This window comes from Triturus cristatus, chromosome 5_1, assembly GCF_964204655.1.
Source record: "Triturus cristatus chromosome 5_1, aTriCri1.1, whole genome shotgun sequence".
In the NCBI taxonomy this organism is placed as follows: domain Eukaryota; kingdom Metazoa; phylum Chordata; class Amphibia; order Caudata; family Salamandridae; genus Triturus; species Triturus cristatus.
The window spans coordinates 950300393-950315038 of NC_140587.1; the positions used below are offsets into that span (position 1 = coordinate 950300393).

General features: G+C 41.9%; 1 protein-coding gene across 50 annotated transcripts in view; it reads left to right on the top strand.

Annotated features, from left to right (window-relative positions):
• Positions 1–14646, top strand: part of EPB41L3 (erythrocyte membrane protein band 4.1 like 3) — a 904669-nt gene that overhangs the window by 320471 nt on the left and 569552 nt on the right. For 42 of the 50 annotated variants that reach the window (XM_085606055.1, XM_085606010.1, XM_085606016.1 and 39 more), the window contains exon 2: positions 12253–12458. In XM_085606055.1, coding sequence (XP_085462181.1) covers positions 12264–12458 — 195 coding nt within the window. In that variant the 5' untranslated portion in view covers positions 12253–12263. The remainder of the gene's footprint in view (positions 1–12252; positions 12459–14646) is intronic. The other 8 variants (XM_085606026.1, XM_085606030.1, XM_085606031.1 and 5 more) reach the window with 1 other exon arrangement.

Below are 14646 nucleotides of genomic sequence, written 5' to 3' on the forward strand. Positions count from 1 at the left end.
CTGATCCTGCTGGAGCGTCGAGGCAGCCCGCTACAGCCAATCCTGGCGCTGCTCTCATGCTGGTCATCTGCAGCATGAGAGCAGCGTTGGGATTTGCAGAAAGAGGGTTGCCTGAGGTTCAACAAGGTGCAGTCGCCAGAAGAATGAAGAAAACACGGAGAGCGAAACACGGGACATAACATTTTACTTTTTTTAAATTATTATCTTTTTGCCGCCCAGCCCACTGGGTTTGTCTCTTGGTCCCCCGACGCCCCTCCAGTTTTGAGGGTCACCGCCTTCCAATGCTTTCATAATCTTTTTTAAAGTGTAAACACAGTTGAATCAGGGCTTCTTGGACCAGCTGTTGCCTTCTTAAACTTCTTGATTAAATACATACGACCATTTACCGTACAGGGCCATCAATAGTCCTAATGCTATTACCTCATCTCCTCTCACTTTCGGATGACTCACAGCCTCATTTCCTATTTATGGATCGACTTTGAGAGATTATCTCCTTTTAAATTTCATGTCCACATTATTGCCCATTCCTCATTAATTTGTTCAGTTCTGTTCAGAACCTGGAAAAAGTCCATGTGCCTCTCTCTGCTGTCACTCCCAGTTGGGCTAATTATGGCGTATCTGTGCCTCTTTGGTACTCAGGTGGGAAATGGGTACATTTGTGTACACATCCCAGGCGCTTATAAAATAACACTTACTGCAGCAAGAGAGGTTAGCATACCCGAGCCATAATTTACCCCCTAGAGGCTACTTAAAGTCTGAGTGTGTAGTTTGTTTTGCTGTTGGAGGATAAACGAGTTGCAATTGAACTTAAGAAGCAAGTGTACTACATATGTATGTGTCCCAGTCACCACGATTGTTTATAATAACTTGTTTTTGTATAGTGTTTCTTGCCTTAGTTCTTTTCCATTGCCCTTCAGGTATGTGTTGCTATTACCACTGTTTATTAGTACCCAGTTTACCAATCTTGGATAGTTGGATGGCTTAGTCAGCCTTGAAGGAATTTGAACTTGGAACCTCATGATAACTGCATTTGTCAGTGGCGAGCATTCAACTCACTAAGTGATGCTGTCTACCAGCTAGGTTTAATCAAATAAATAATTGTAAAAACATCTCGTTTAACTTGTGCATTAAGTCAGCTATAGAACCGTTTTATTATCCTGTATGACTGGGCTGCAATTTAGTCAAATTGTTTTATTTATGAAAAAAATGAGCTTCTTTCATGGTTTCCTTTTGAACCACTCAGAATAGAGTGATACAAATGCGGGGAAATTAGAAATATTTTCCTCACGACCATGTAAACTAAAATTATAAAAAAAATATGAGTATTTTAGCACGTTGGATTGCCGGTGGCATCACTCTTCTTATGTATGTGAAGTTAATTCTTGGAGCACCTGCATCACACTGCATGTGTATATTGTCTATTGTCTACCAACCGGCACAAGCAGTATCAGTCCAGCATGCCACGCCTTGTTTCTTATAACGAGCCTAGGTGCAGCTGGTCCATTAAATTGCAACCCCCCAGTAAACACCTCTTTGGTGCAGCACTTTTAGTTATAACTTATGTGTACAGTAGGGTTTATTGCGCCCAATAAGTTCCAAACGCGACTAATTTCACACTATTCGTTAGATTTCTGTATGTAGGCCAATTATTTGTTGATTTTGGTGCAGGAAGCGCCAGAATCCTCCTGTTATTCCCCAAAACCTAGAATAGGCAATAATTATTGCATCAATAATACCGAATCCATACGTCTTGGATTTTTATCGGGGGTAACTAAGAACCCTTACACTGCATTTTCTTGACCTCACACAAGAGACTGTCAATTGCAGGGTCCTTATTGGAAGGTGGTCAGCTGGCAACCTTGTGCTTAGTGGATGTTTAATGGACTTGTGGGTAGTGTATGATACCCTCTGCAGATTGGGCGTCTTTCTGGACGGCTGAATGAGATTGTCGGTACAGCTCTGGCCTGGTTTTTAACCAGTCTCAGATTATGGGTAAAAGAGTAACTGAGTGTGCATCGGGGATAGCATGATCTGTTTGGGATCACACAATATGATCATTTAGGAAGGTGGAATTTGAACTCCGGTCTCGTAGTTCCCCAACCAGTAACCTAGTATGCACACATGCATGTGAACTGTTGCATGGTGCTTGATAAATCTCATTTTACCCCATATCGGCGTCTTGTATTTCAAAATGTTGGACAGAAAATTGACGCAAGATTGCTATTACAACGTATCCCTACTTTGTGGTTGCTCTATGCTGTTCACGTTTTGTATTTCTACTAGTTATGATGCACTAAGCTAGACAGTCTGTTGTTAATTTAAATTGCAGAAAAGTAATCCATGCGGCATCCCGGACGAAATGCATCATAAAGGTTTTCTGCATGAGTTTGTAATTGCTCCGTTACCAAGGTTACCGGATTTGGGAAAATTGTGACTTTATAATGGAAAAAATAGGCAAGTGTGATTCCTGTGTGTGAATAGCGTTTGATCAAGACACACTAGGGCTGCTAGTTAGGCTGTCAGGGCCTGCAGATGTCTCTTTTTTCTTTTCCAGATGCAATCAGCAAAGTCTGTCCGTGTGTGGTTTATCAGATATTCAACAACTCTGTATGTTTTAGAAAATTGTTCATGAAAGAAACATCTCTTTAGAAAGGGTAAGCAAGCTTGATTTGCACTAATTAATATCCAACTTCTATTGGTTTGTGTATTGCCACTCATCAGTAGGACCATGGGTGTCTTCCTTGTCATGGGTCTAGCTTGACAGCGCAGCTGTCCCAGATGATAAGATTAGTCAAGATGATGGCCCCACCAGGAGCAGCAGGGTTGCTGCTCAGCCCACTCTCTCAACTGTCACTCTCTCCACGCCAGCAGGCACACCAATATTCCACTCTCTCTCTCATCAGGCATTCCAACATTCCACGCATCCATCACATTCATTCTGGCTGAGCAGCTAAGAGGGGAATGCACTTAAGGGAATTAAGGTACAACATCCCCCAACCTTATTTCATCAACAGAAAGAGTATTCAGAAGCACCACTGAAAGAATGTCTTTGACTCCCCCCAGTATTGGTTCCCTTGAGTACAGCATGTGCTTTGGCAGAAGTTGTGGGCTTCAAGTGAAAAAGAGTGCCCCTGTTGCACTTTTTGCCACATGGGAAAGCTTATGTTCAGTGTTGCAGATCTGAGTTGGTTCCAGTGCCAATGAACCGATCAAGGATGGAGTCCTGATTTTATTTATTAACGTTACAACTAAGGGAGTAGACCTGGTGTATTTATTGTGAAAAGAATATTTTAAATCTTATGGGCATTTTGGAGTGCATTGTTCTTCTACTGCGTTGAAGCCTGTAGAGAGGTATTTTGTTACATCTAATATCACAGACTACCATAGTAGGGAAGGGTTTAGTGCTGGTTACCCTTTCTGACGTACCCTGTAGCGATACAAGGTTTGCACTGTGGTAATCCCTGTTAGGCCTTCCTAAGGTGGAATGACGACTGTATATACTTGTACTTTATACCTGTAAACCTGATGGCTGCCTTGTGGGAAAGCGTATGCTCAATGCAGTAGGCCTGCGTTTAGTATGGTGACCAACCAATGATAAAAGCCATAGGCCCGATTGATTGATTTGGAAGAGTTATGTCCAGTGCCAGAGGTTTGATGTGTTTGTTGTGAAAAGTTTCAACAAAGGCAGTTGGCCTGACACATATTGTGAAAAAAATATGTTAACGCCAGTAGTCCTTTGTGAAGAGGTGGATAATACACTGTGTTAATGACTGTCAACAGGTGTATTGTTACACGGAATTACACACTTTACCATAGTATGCAATTGTTTTGGTGTCGGGTACCCACTTTGACAACCTCTGAGGAGACGAGGGTTTGCACCTTGTACACTCAGAGGTACAAGGTTTTATTTTGTTTTGCCATCTCTATATTTGTAAGTATTTGTAAATTTATGACTGTGTGCCTAAACGTTGTGTTGTAGGAAAGTGTATGCTCCGTACAGTAGACCTGACCTCGTTATGATGAGAAGCCCATAGTAAAGGCTAAAGGCTTGATAGGCTCATTGGAAGAAGGTAAGTATGTCAGTTGCCCTAGGGAGGAATGACAAGGGTTCCAGGCCTGATATATTTATTATAAAAATCATTTGTTAAAGCCATTAGGGTTTTATGGGTAGATAAGTATTACACCCTGTAAAAGCCTCTAGAGAGATACTTTATTACAATGAGTCTCACTAAGTACCTTAGTAGGTAAGGGTTCTGGTATCAAGTACCCCCTTTGACAAAAACTATGGGTAGAGGATTTGCACTGTGGTAATCTTTGCTAGAACCTTTTAGGAAAACCTGAAAGGTTTCATTTTCTCACAGGCTCATAATTATAACAAAAACAAGTCAATAAAAATATATACATTTAAATGCATACCTATTCATACATAGAGGAGCTTTGCATCAGCCGTCTTCTGCCACTGGTCTATTTGAGTGTCATTCTTCCTCCGCTTCTATCCTAAACCGCATACAGCATGGGACAATGGGTTAGCCCATTTCAGCCGTTGACTCTATTTCCCTATGATCAATGGAATTTTTACTGATCACATGTGCCCTGTGCTTGAAAATGAGTGTGCTTCAGTGCCATGGCTGGTGGCCAGTCCTTTTGTTTTCTATCTTCTACTTTTATAAAAACCCCGTTCATTTCTTGCCTTTTCCTTTTTTATTTTATTATATATTTTGAGTGTACTGCAGCAGCCTAGATGGTGTTACTGGATTAGTATTGTGCACAGTGTCTCATTGATCGTCAAAGGTGGACGATACATTGCTTCTAAACTGGGCTGTCCCATTGGAATTTGAAAACAACAGTACACTATGTACAATATAATTGCAAGATGGCGCCTGCTACTTATGTTTAGTGGCAGTTTTTAATGTAAGTATACTGTTTAGTATACCATTTAGATGGCAGCATGTATTTTTTTTTGTTAGTTTTAGTCTTCTCATTTATCTTGAATATGCTATTTGTTATTTTGTGTGTGGTTTATTGTGGCTTGGTAAGTAGGTGAATGAAAGAATGAGTCAGTGTATAGATGAATGAATACAAGGATGCATGTCAGAGTGTGCTTATGATGACTTAGGGAGTGCCTAAACTCACCAGTGTCTGAAGAGGCACATTCAGTTATAAGGTCGACCTTTTGGCATTGCCAGTGTTTGTTTTTAGTTTTTCTCAAATTTGAGATGACTCAGCTCCAAAAGGTCTGGTTTCTACTCATGAATGTGTGAGTAGGGAAGATAAGCTGAAGTAAACAAAAAAAGTGATGGGAGGGATGCTTTAATTAATCACAGCCACGGCTAATTACTCGGGGAGACATCCCAGTCCATCCTTTTTTTGGCCAACATGCCACCTCAGATTAGACGTAGCAATATGCAAATCAGCCATGATCCTGCTCTAATAGACAGTTCAGCCCAAACTGCAATGCCAGGTCATCGCGGAGCTGGGACACAAGCAACCCAAGATCAGTTTTGCCAAAGTTGGGACTGTTCGGTGAGGTACAGCTTGGTTTCTATGGCACAATGAGCACGGGATCCACGTCTGTGCATACCTGATGCACTTGAGGCATTGCTCTAAAGTAAAGAAATAAACGTGTTGTGTGGAATGCTTAAGTTAATCCCAGCAACTGAGAATTACATGGATGCGTCATCCCAGTCCACGTTTTGTTGCCCACAGTGTCTTCTCAGATTAGAAAAAGCCATAGGGAAATCAGCCTTGGTCCTGCTCCAGTAGGATAAGTTCAGTCCAAACTGCCAAACCAGGTCCACCCCGAACTGAATACAAGCAACCGAAAACCAGTTTCACCCTAGTTGGAGTTTTTCAGTTGGGTGCAGCTTGGTTCCAGAGGCACAGTGAGCACAGGACCTCTGTTTGGGCATACCCATCGCTGTTAGGTAAGGGTAGGCAGGAGGGGAAAAAAGATGGTGGACTATTATACCCTAGATTGGCTTTAAGGTTCTGGTAATCTATTCTGTGCACCACGGCACTTCTTTGTTTAACCCCCCACCCCACAAGTCCTACATGGACCTATTTTGGGCTGCATTTTCCTCTCCCTGCTCTAGACAGTCTAGTGTATGTGAGACTGTCTACACTCCAGGCAGTCCAGAGTGTGTGAGATTGTGACAGAGATCGGCCTGGTACACATGCCAAAAGGATGTCCGGCTCTGCATTTATCGCCGGTCATTCATCTGGTGAATTACAGTTTCATTTTATGGGGTTCCTGAGGAAAATGGTTGACCTCTGCTTTGCTTGCTGTTCTGGATCTGCTGCGAGCAGTTCCATGTGAAAGTGTGCTGGTGCAAACGTTCAACATTGGAACATTGTTTTAATGACAATACATTTGAAACATCTCAGGTGTTTTCTTTCTCGCCCACATCTACCCCCAAACGTCTTGAGTACTGATGCCAGGGTGTCTGCCGCCTCAGACATCTCTTGTAGTATAATTCACAATGTGGCGCTTCCTTGAAGAGAAGGACACTGGTGCTGTTCTCTGTTTCCTAATACCAATATTGAGTCACAAATGTTTTGAGAAGTGGGCAGAATGCAAGTATGTAACTTGTATACTGTTTAGATTTGAGTATTGTCAAGAGAAGATGAACCACAAAAATATTGAGTTTGCAAAATGATTTTATCAAGAGGTATGTTTAACAACAACAAGATCAACAACAGTGGAAGAAAATTTCAGAGCTTGTCTCTCGGCAATCATTAAATGGATGAACAACAACCATCTCTGCTGCAACACCGATAAAACAGAGATCCTTCCCATTGGTAAAAACAATATGTTTCAACCCAAAGACTGGTGGCCAGATGATATCGCAGCCCCTCCTTCAACGGTTGCGGTTGCTAAAAATCTGGGGGTACTGTTTGATTCCTCACTTTCTTTTAAGCCCCATGTTTTAAAATTAACAGGGATCTGTTTCAGTTATATCCGGACATTGAAAAAGTTTTTCAATCTCATTCCATCAGCAGCTAGGAAAACGGTGACAGTAGCTCTTATACTGTCTCGGCTGGGCTACTGCAATAGCCTCCTAGTTGGGACGAATAAATCCTCCCTGAGACGGCTTCAGGTAGTCTAGCATGCAGCGGCCAGATTGGTCTTGGGACTTCCTCGCAGATCATCTGCTTCTGCTGCACTGAAGACTCTGCACTGGCTTCCGATTCATAAAAGAATCCTGTTTAAACTACTTCTGACGACTTTTAGAGCTTCCCGGGGAGTCGGCCCGCTTATCTCTCCATCAGATTTAAACCATACACTACAACAAGGACATTACGATCAAGTTCTGCAAATCTTTTGGCAATAGGTAGGTTCAAATTGTCATCAAAAGGAGGGAAATCAGCCATGGTATTGTGAGCAAAAGCATGGAATAACCTGCCAAAGGACTTGAGAGCAATTCAACGTGAAGACCTGTTTAGACGAGATCCTTAAGACCTGGATCTTCGGCCTAACAGATGTCTCCTCTCTGGCTATGATTTAGTCTGGACAGTTACAGTTAGTCTAGTTATCTGCAGCGCCAGGAGACTCCGTCAGGAGTGACAGTTGCGCTATACAAACCTTTCTTTTCATTTCATTTCATTGGTTGGTCGTTGTACTGTGACCAATTTCAATGTATTTGACAATTTGCTACTAATTGTATTTCAAAAGCATCAAAAAATATCACTGCACATTAGTCGTATAGGCTATAAAGCATTTTTAATTCTTGGAAAGTTTGGCATTATAGTGGATTCGTTCTCTGGTGCTACCAGCATCGTTTTCTTAATGCCAAAAAAACCCACCGTGTTAAACTGTGATTTGAGTCGCGGGCTAACAATTTGACACTTTGGAGATATCTGCTTTCTAAAGTGGGTTTACAGTGGCATCAGGTAGTCTGTGTTATTCGGAGTATTTGCAGATGCTCTTCACATTGCATTGTATCAACGTGATTTAGTTTGTATTCTTCAAAAGCTGCAAAAAAATAAATGTTGGCATATTTTAAATCTATTACATTGTTAATGACCATATTTTGATAATTCCCCTGGCACGTGCCTATAAGACTTTTAGAAACATGCAAAACATAAATCCGGTCATGTGCTTCTATTTGAAATGTGAGTGTTACGTTCTTAGTTACCACATTCTTATAATTACCCTTGATGTCTGTAAGACTGTTACTAGTTACTAGTGCGGAAAACATAGTCCGTGGCCTGTCATTGTTATGAGCACGTATTGTTGTTTTTATTGTTAGTTAGCACTTGCATAGCACACACTGTGACATTGTTTTATTTATTTATTTATTTAAAGAGTTCATATAGCGCTGGCTAGACCCGAAGGTATCAGAGCACTTTACATGAGCACCAGTTGCGTTACTGACGACACATTCGGTAGGCAAGGGAAGATTAACTGATTTGCCCAGAATCACAGTATGTTGAGCGGCCCTGCCGAGACTCAAATCCGGTTCCCCAGATTCGAGGTCGATCGCTCTAGCCGTTAGGCCACATCCCCTCTTAGAACTTAGGTGGGATACATTTTCTTTGTTCAAAACCAAATAAAGCAGGGCTCTTGAAATTGGCCCTGTTTCGGTTAGACCTTCGATGGCACTTACGCAATTTATTGCGAAATGGCAAAAATATTGCATTCTATATTTAAATAATTTAAGAGGCTTTGGTTCTTCCTTCTTCAGCCATTGGCTTCTTTTGCTAAGGAACTTTCAGTCAATGGCATTACACATTGCCAATCACATCTTGAATGAGCTCTTGGGAGTATGTTAATATTTCCATCTTTCTATTGGCTGTTTAGGCCCTGTCTCCTATGGAATGCATGCTATTTTACATCTGAAAATGTACACTGACATCACCCATTTAGTTCTTTCTCTGGTCCATGTATTGTGTACACAGAGCAGTCCTTTGTCAATCTTTATTTACACTGCTTTGCACTTTTTTAGGTGTGGTGTTAGCCGCGATCTTTTGATTTTCCTAAAATTATATATATATTATTCCTCAGAATTTACAATGAATATTTGACTAGTACACCTTACAACCCAATGGATGGAAGTCAACATATGTAAACCAGAAAGTCACTTTTTATTCTATTGTAGTTTAATATCCTTGCTTGGGTGGCTGCATATGGTGCCATGGGCACGCCATGAATTTGTTTTAGCCACAGAGTTAATCTTCTGTGCATTCTATGAGAGTTACATATTTCTGTGGTTTATCAACATGCAACGTAGTGTGCCAGACACTTGCATTTCCTAATTCAAAAATGATCAGTGTATACAAAAGAAAAAGCTAAATTATACTTATCATAGAAGGTCCTCAGAACAAGTAGAAAATGGTATTACTCTATAACATAACCTTTAATTTGAACTACCAGCTGCAAGGGCAAGTGCTTCCCTTATGGTCACCGGCTTCACTTCAAGGAGAATGGATAACCACAGCTTCTGTTGAACTTGGTGTCACAGGTCTTCTCAGTGCTTAATTTGTGCCAGTGGTTGCAGGTAGCGGGCAGCAGCACTCACTATTGTGGACCAGGATGATTCATTTTTCATCAGACTTTGACCCAGCGCAAGCGAGAGAAAATCAGAAAAGGCAGAAAGAAGAAGAAAAAGAAAGACAGGAAAACATTGAGAAAGAGAATAATTAGGGGTGAAAAACAGCGTGCAAGAGTATATTAAAGAAACAAGAGACATAAAGTGGTGGATGAAAAAAGTTTGAAGTGGAATCAACATGTGATCGAGACTTGGAAGCCTTGGTACTTGGCAAGTCCAGCATTTGGCATTACCGGACTCAGACTGCTAAGAACAACTTTGGGATCTTGCACTTATATATTTTTGTGAATTAAGCAGTGGGCAGCATATGGTGCCATGGGCACGCCATAAATTTGTTTTAGCCACAGAGTTAATCTTCTGTGCATTTTATGAGAGTTACAATTTCTGTGGTTTATCAACATGCAACGTAGTGTGCCAGACACTTGCATTTCCTAATTCAAAAATGATCAGTGTATACAAAAGAAAAAGCTAAAACATACTTATCATAGAAGGTCCTCAGAACAAGTAGAAAATGGTATTACTTTTAGGCCTGGGCGAAGCACTACGCTACGCTCGCGTAGTTTGCGAAGTTCGCGCTACTTCGCGCTACGCGAACTGCACGTAGCACAGTGCGAACACGCGTAGCGTAGTGTTGCGTAGTGCTGCGGTCATTTTTTGCTTGCTCGCGGTCCTCAACGTCAAGTTGGCGACCGCGAGCAAGCAAAATGACATCCTGGCGAGACTTTTTCCTTGTTCGCGATCGCGAGCATGGAAAATAAACCTCCCGGCGAGATTCCCAACGCGAGAAGGTCAGGTTTCTCATTGCGAGGGGTCGCGTATGCTCGCGACCGCTCGCGATGAGAAACTACCAGTTCGCGTTGAGAAAGCTGCAGCTCGAGTAAAAATCTACTCGAGCAGCAGAAAACTACAGCTCGCACTGTGCAAGATGCCATTTTCAATGATTGCACAGTGCCGGTTGCTTGTCCGCACTGTGCAATCATTGAAAACAACATCTTGCACAGTGCGAACATGTTACTTCGCAGTTCGCGAAGTGCTACGCGTAGCTCGCGTAGTGCGAACTTCACTTTGCGTAGCTTCGCGAAGTGCTACTTCGCGAACTACGCCCACCCTTGATTACTTTATAACATAACCTTTAATTTGAACTACCAGCTGCAAGGGCAAGTGCTTCTCTTATGGTCACCGGCTTCACTTCAAGGAGAATGGATAACCACAGCTTCTGTTGAACTTGGTGTCACAGGTCTTCTCAGTGCTTAATTTGTGCCAGTGGTTGCAGGTAGCGGGCAGCAGCACTCACTATTGTGGACCAGGATGATTCATTTTTCATCAGACTTTGACCCAGCGCAAGCGAGAGAAAATCAGAAAAGGCAGAAAGAAGAAGAAAAAGAAAGTCAGGAAAACATTGAGAAAGAGAATAATTAGGGGTGAAAACAGCGTGCAAGAGTATATTAAAGACACAAGAGACATAAAGTGGTGGATGAAAAAAATATGATGTGGAATCAACATGTGATTAAGACTAGGAAGCCTTGGTACTTGGCAAGTCCAGCATTTGGCATTACCGGCCTCAGACTGCTAAGAACAACTTTGGGATCTTGCACTTATATATTTTTGTGAATTAAGCAGTGGGCATTCTATTACCAAAGCGTGAGGGAATCTGTGTCATATGCCTTTTCAAAACCTTGTGTTCCTTCAAGAAATGGGTCACTAATCAAAGTCTAATTTTGATAGTACAAGTGGCAACATTTGTTTACACAAAACCAGAGGAATGCACGGATTCTAAAGGTAATCAAGAAAGATTAAGAGACAGGAGCAGACTGAATATATTCTTCCCAATGTATGTGTGGCTTTTGTGCACGAAAAAGCATTTTGCGAGCTTATATTTGATATCCAAACATCTGTCAGTATGGCGGATATGCTGCAGTTGTAAGTGTAGGGTTAGGGGGGATAGTTGAGGCTTATGAGTGTATCATTTATTTTTAATATTCATGTGTATTCCAGGTAGTTTACTCATTGGAAACTCTCACGAATATACTTCTGTGAAGGGCAGGTTTAAATGTTTTTCCAGTGTGGGAAAGGGAGGAAACATGGCCATGTTTAATGAGAGTGTTGAGTAAAGGGATTCTCCACACGGATCAAAATTTTCTCTGCAGGGGGAAAAAAGTAGGCATTTTGGCATGTGATTTACGTATACAATTCTCAGCCTGATGCAAATTCTGCATGCGTAAACATTTTGTACATTGGGATACTACTACGGGAAATCAAAGGCTGTCAAATTTTCTGATTTGCTCCTTCGATGATTTGTAAACCTTAATTTGTAAATGTACTCCAAACGTATGATGATCCCAACACAAACAGAGCCCTAAAGATGTGACGAAATGTTCAGTTTATGTTTTAGACTTTGGGCACAACCCTAACCACTTCTGTCTCTCAAAATGGTGTATTACTATGGCATGCATTTGCATTGATTGTTAAACACAACTCTTTCTATTTCGCTATAAATCACAAAATTGCAGTTTGTTTTGTTAATAATCTGAATTCTCAAACCCGTTGTTGAAACATAAATCCCTATAGAGAGAGAAGTAAGCCAAGACAGGGGCACTGGCTGTCACAGTGATGTGCCACTGTCTCTTGACAGTCTGTGGCTTTGTGCCCACGGTTGCCCAAGATGAGAGCCTTTCTGAGCCGGGCTTGTTCTTGTGTCTTGCAGAATAATCCAACATGACTTCGGAATCGGGTTCAGATTCGGAATCTAAGCAGGATCAGGAAAAGGACCAGCGCGGGGCTCCTCACAAGAAGGGTGCCATCAAGCCGCAGCAGCAACCTCCACCCCCGCCAGTTGGCCAAGAACACCAGGACTCCACAGACCAGTTCCCCGCCGCCGCAGCACACAGCACCCCTATCAATAGTGACAAGGCAAGTATGCGCATGCCATTGGTCATGGTTTCCATCCACTGATCAGTTGACTTGCATTTCATCACTCTTGATGCTTTTCTTACAAGAGAGCTCTATCTAAGTATATTGTCTGCCTGCGTTTTTTCAGGTTCTGGTAAATTAAGAATATTTCAGAAGGCACCACCGTACTGCAGCACCGGGGCAGGCTAGAGCCAAGTGGTGGTTGTCATGAAAACTGTGATACAGAGGAAAACCTGTTTCCTAAATTTCTACTGAACATGGCTGTCTCATCAGGCTGCTTATACTTAAGGTTTAAAATAATGAATGTTTTCACAATTAGAGATCAGACACGGTTTTGACTTTTACTATAAAAGAAGAGTAAAATTTTTAACGTGAAAATAAAAATACTGATGGAGTTCTTAAAATATAAGACAACGAAATGAGGAGAACACCAATTTAGAAAAGGTTCTAAGTTTAAAAGATGAATGTGGTGATAAGTACTAATGCACTAGAATATTCTTTTTTTATGTTTTTATTTTAAGTTTAAACATAGTTCATTCTCAAGTTGGTCTGTCCTACACATGAAACCAGGTAGAGGACACAGGTTTAGATATGAAGTATCTCAATGGTTATAAGTTTTGTCTGCATAAAATATTGTGTTAAAATTATCACCAACTGGATAATTTCTCTGTTTGTCTGTAACCTCTTACCGTACATGGTGCGGCCTAACGTACCCAGGCAAAAAGAGGATCTTTAAGAGCAATTCCAGCCAGATGAACACATTAGTGGCTTTTCTGAACCCAGAATTTTAAATGTGGTTTTGCACCACCATAAAATACATGTATTGGAATCTGGTCTAACATGTGATGCAGTGAGGTCCCATGAGTATGGATAGCCATGCAAATTGCACTAGTGTGAACATTTCTCAGATCTATAATCATGCAACTGGCTCAAAAGAGGTATGTGATTTGCAGTTCAGATACCCTGGCCAGGAATGCAGTCCTCATCACTGCCTGCAAAAAGTACCAGCCTCCTCCCTGCCACATTAAGAATCAAAACCTACCAGCTAGCAGTGCTTTCAACAGATTTACTTTGCAGGACAGTGTGTGCATTCACTGATTCATTGGTCTGACTTCTACCGTTTGTTTAGAACACATGCTCTGCAGCATTTGCACTACTCATTGTGCAGCCCTCTTCTGTGTGCTCCCCTTTAGTAGATATGAGGAGAGTTTGAGGCTGCACATGTGCACACATTTGCAATGGCCAAAGGTGCACAGTGCAAGTCTGCAACCGATAAAGGTTTTTTAGGTCGAGCCTAACGGTAGCGCGCATGCGATGCTCGCTCTGCGAGGCAAGCTGTATTAGGGTATGCACTAGCAGCTCCATCCAATCTCCGCCCATATTTTTCATTGGCTCTGTGTCATTGTCCTCCTTAAATGGTGGCTTCCGATTCGTAAATGGGCTTGTTAGTCCCGCCTTGGTACCACCTTGTCTCCATTTGTTACGGACAACTGGACTTTTTACTTGGCCCGTAAAACTGCCTGCTTTTTCTAGGGGGTGTGCACTATTTTTGTTATTGGCAATGATGTGGACAATGGCAGCTGCATTTTTTGGAATATGCATAATGAGCGCGGCGCCCGCTTTAGGGACACGCGATCATTTTTAATTTTATTTATCTTTCATGTTGAGCGCGGCATCCACTTCTGGGACACCGCGCTCTGTTTAATTTTTGTTTTTTTACTTTCATAAGGGCTTTATCTCCGCTTTTTTGGCTTAAAAAGCCAAAAAAGCGGAGATAAAACTATCGCCCTATTTACAAGAGGGTGCTAACATGCATAATCGCATGTTAGCACCCTTTTTCCCAAAGCCTCCCTTTTCATCTCTAATGAGATGCAAAGTGGGCGTCACTGGGCGTTCCCCGGATGGACTACCTTGCAAATATCTCTGATATTCACATCGTGATTTTACAAGGCAGCCCACAGGATTTTAGCATACGTTAGATTTTGGTGAAAACGGCCGTTTTCGCCAAAAACTAACGTCTGCTAAAATCCAGACTTCCCTATGCTTTACATAGGGGGTGGATTATGCTGATACGACCAGCATAAATGCATAAAACCAGCGATGTTCCCTGCAAAACGGAGATAACCTCGCTATCTCTGGAATTTTTATCGCCCTGGAACCCTGGAGAAACGCGTTGTTAATAACGCGC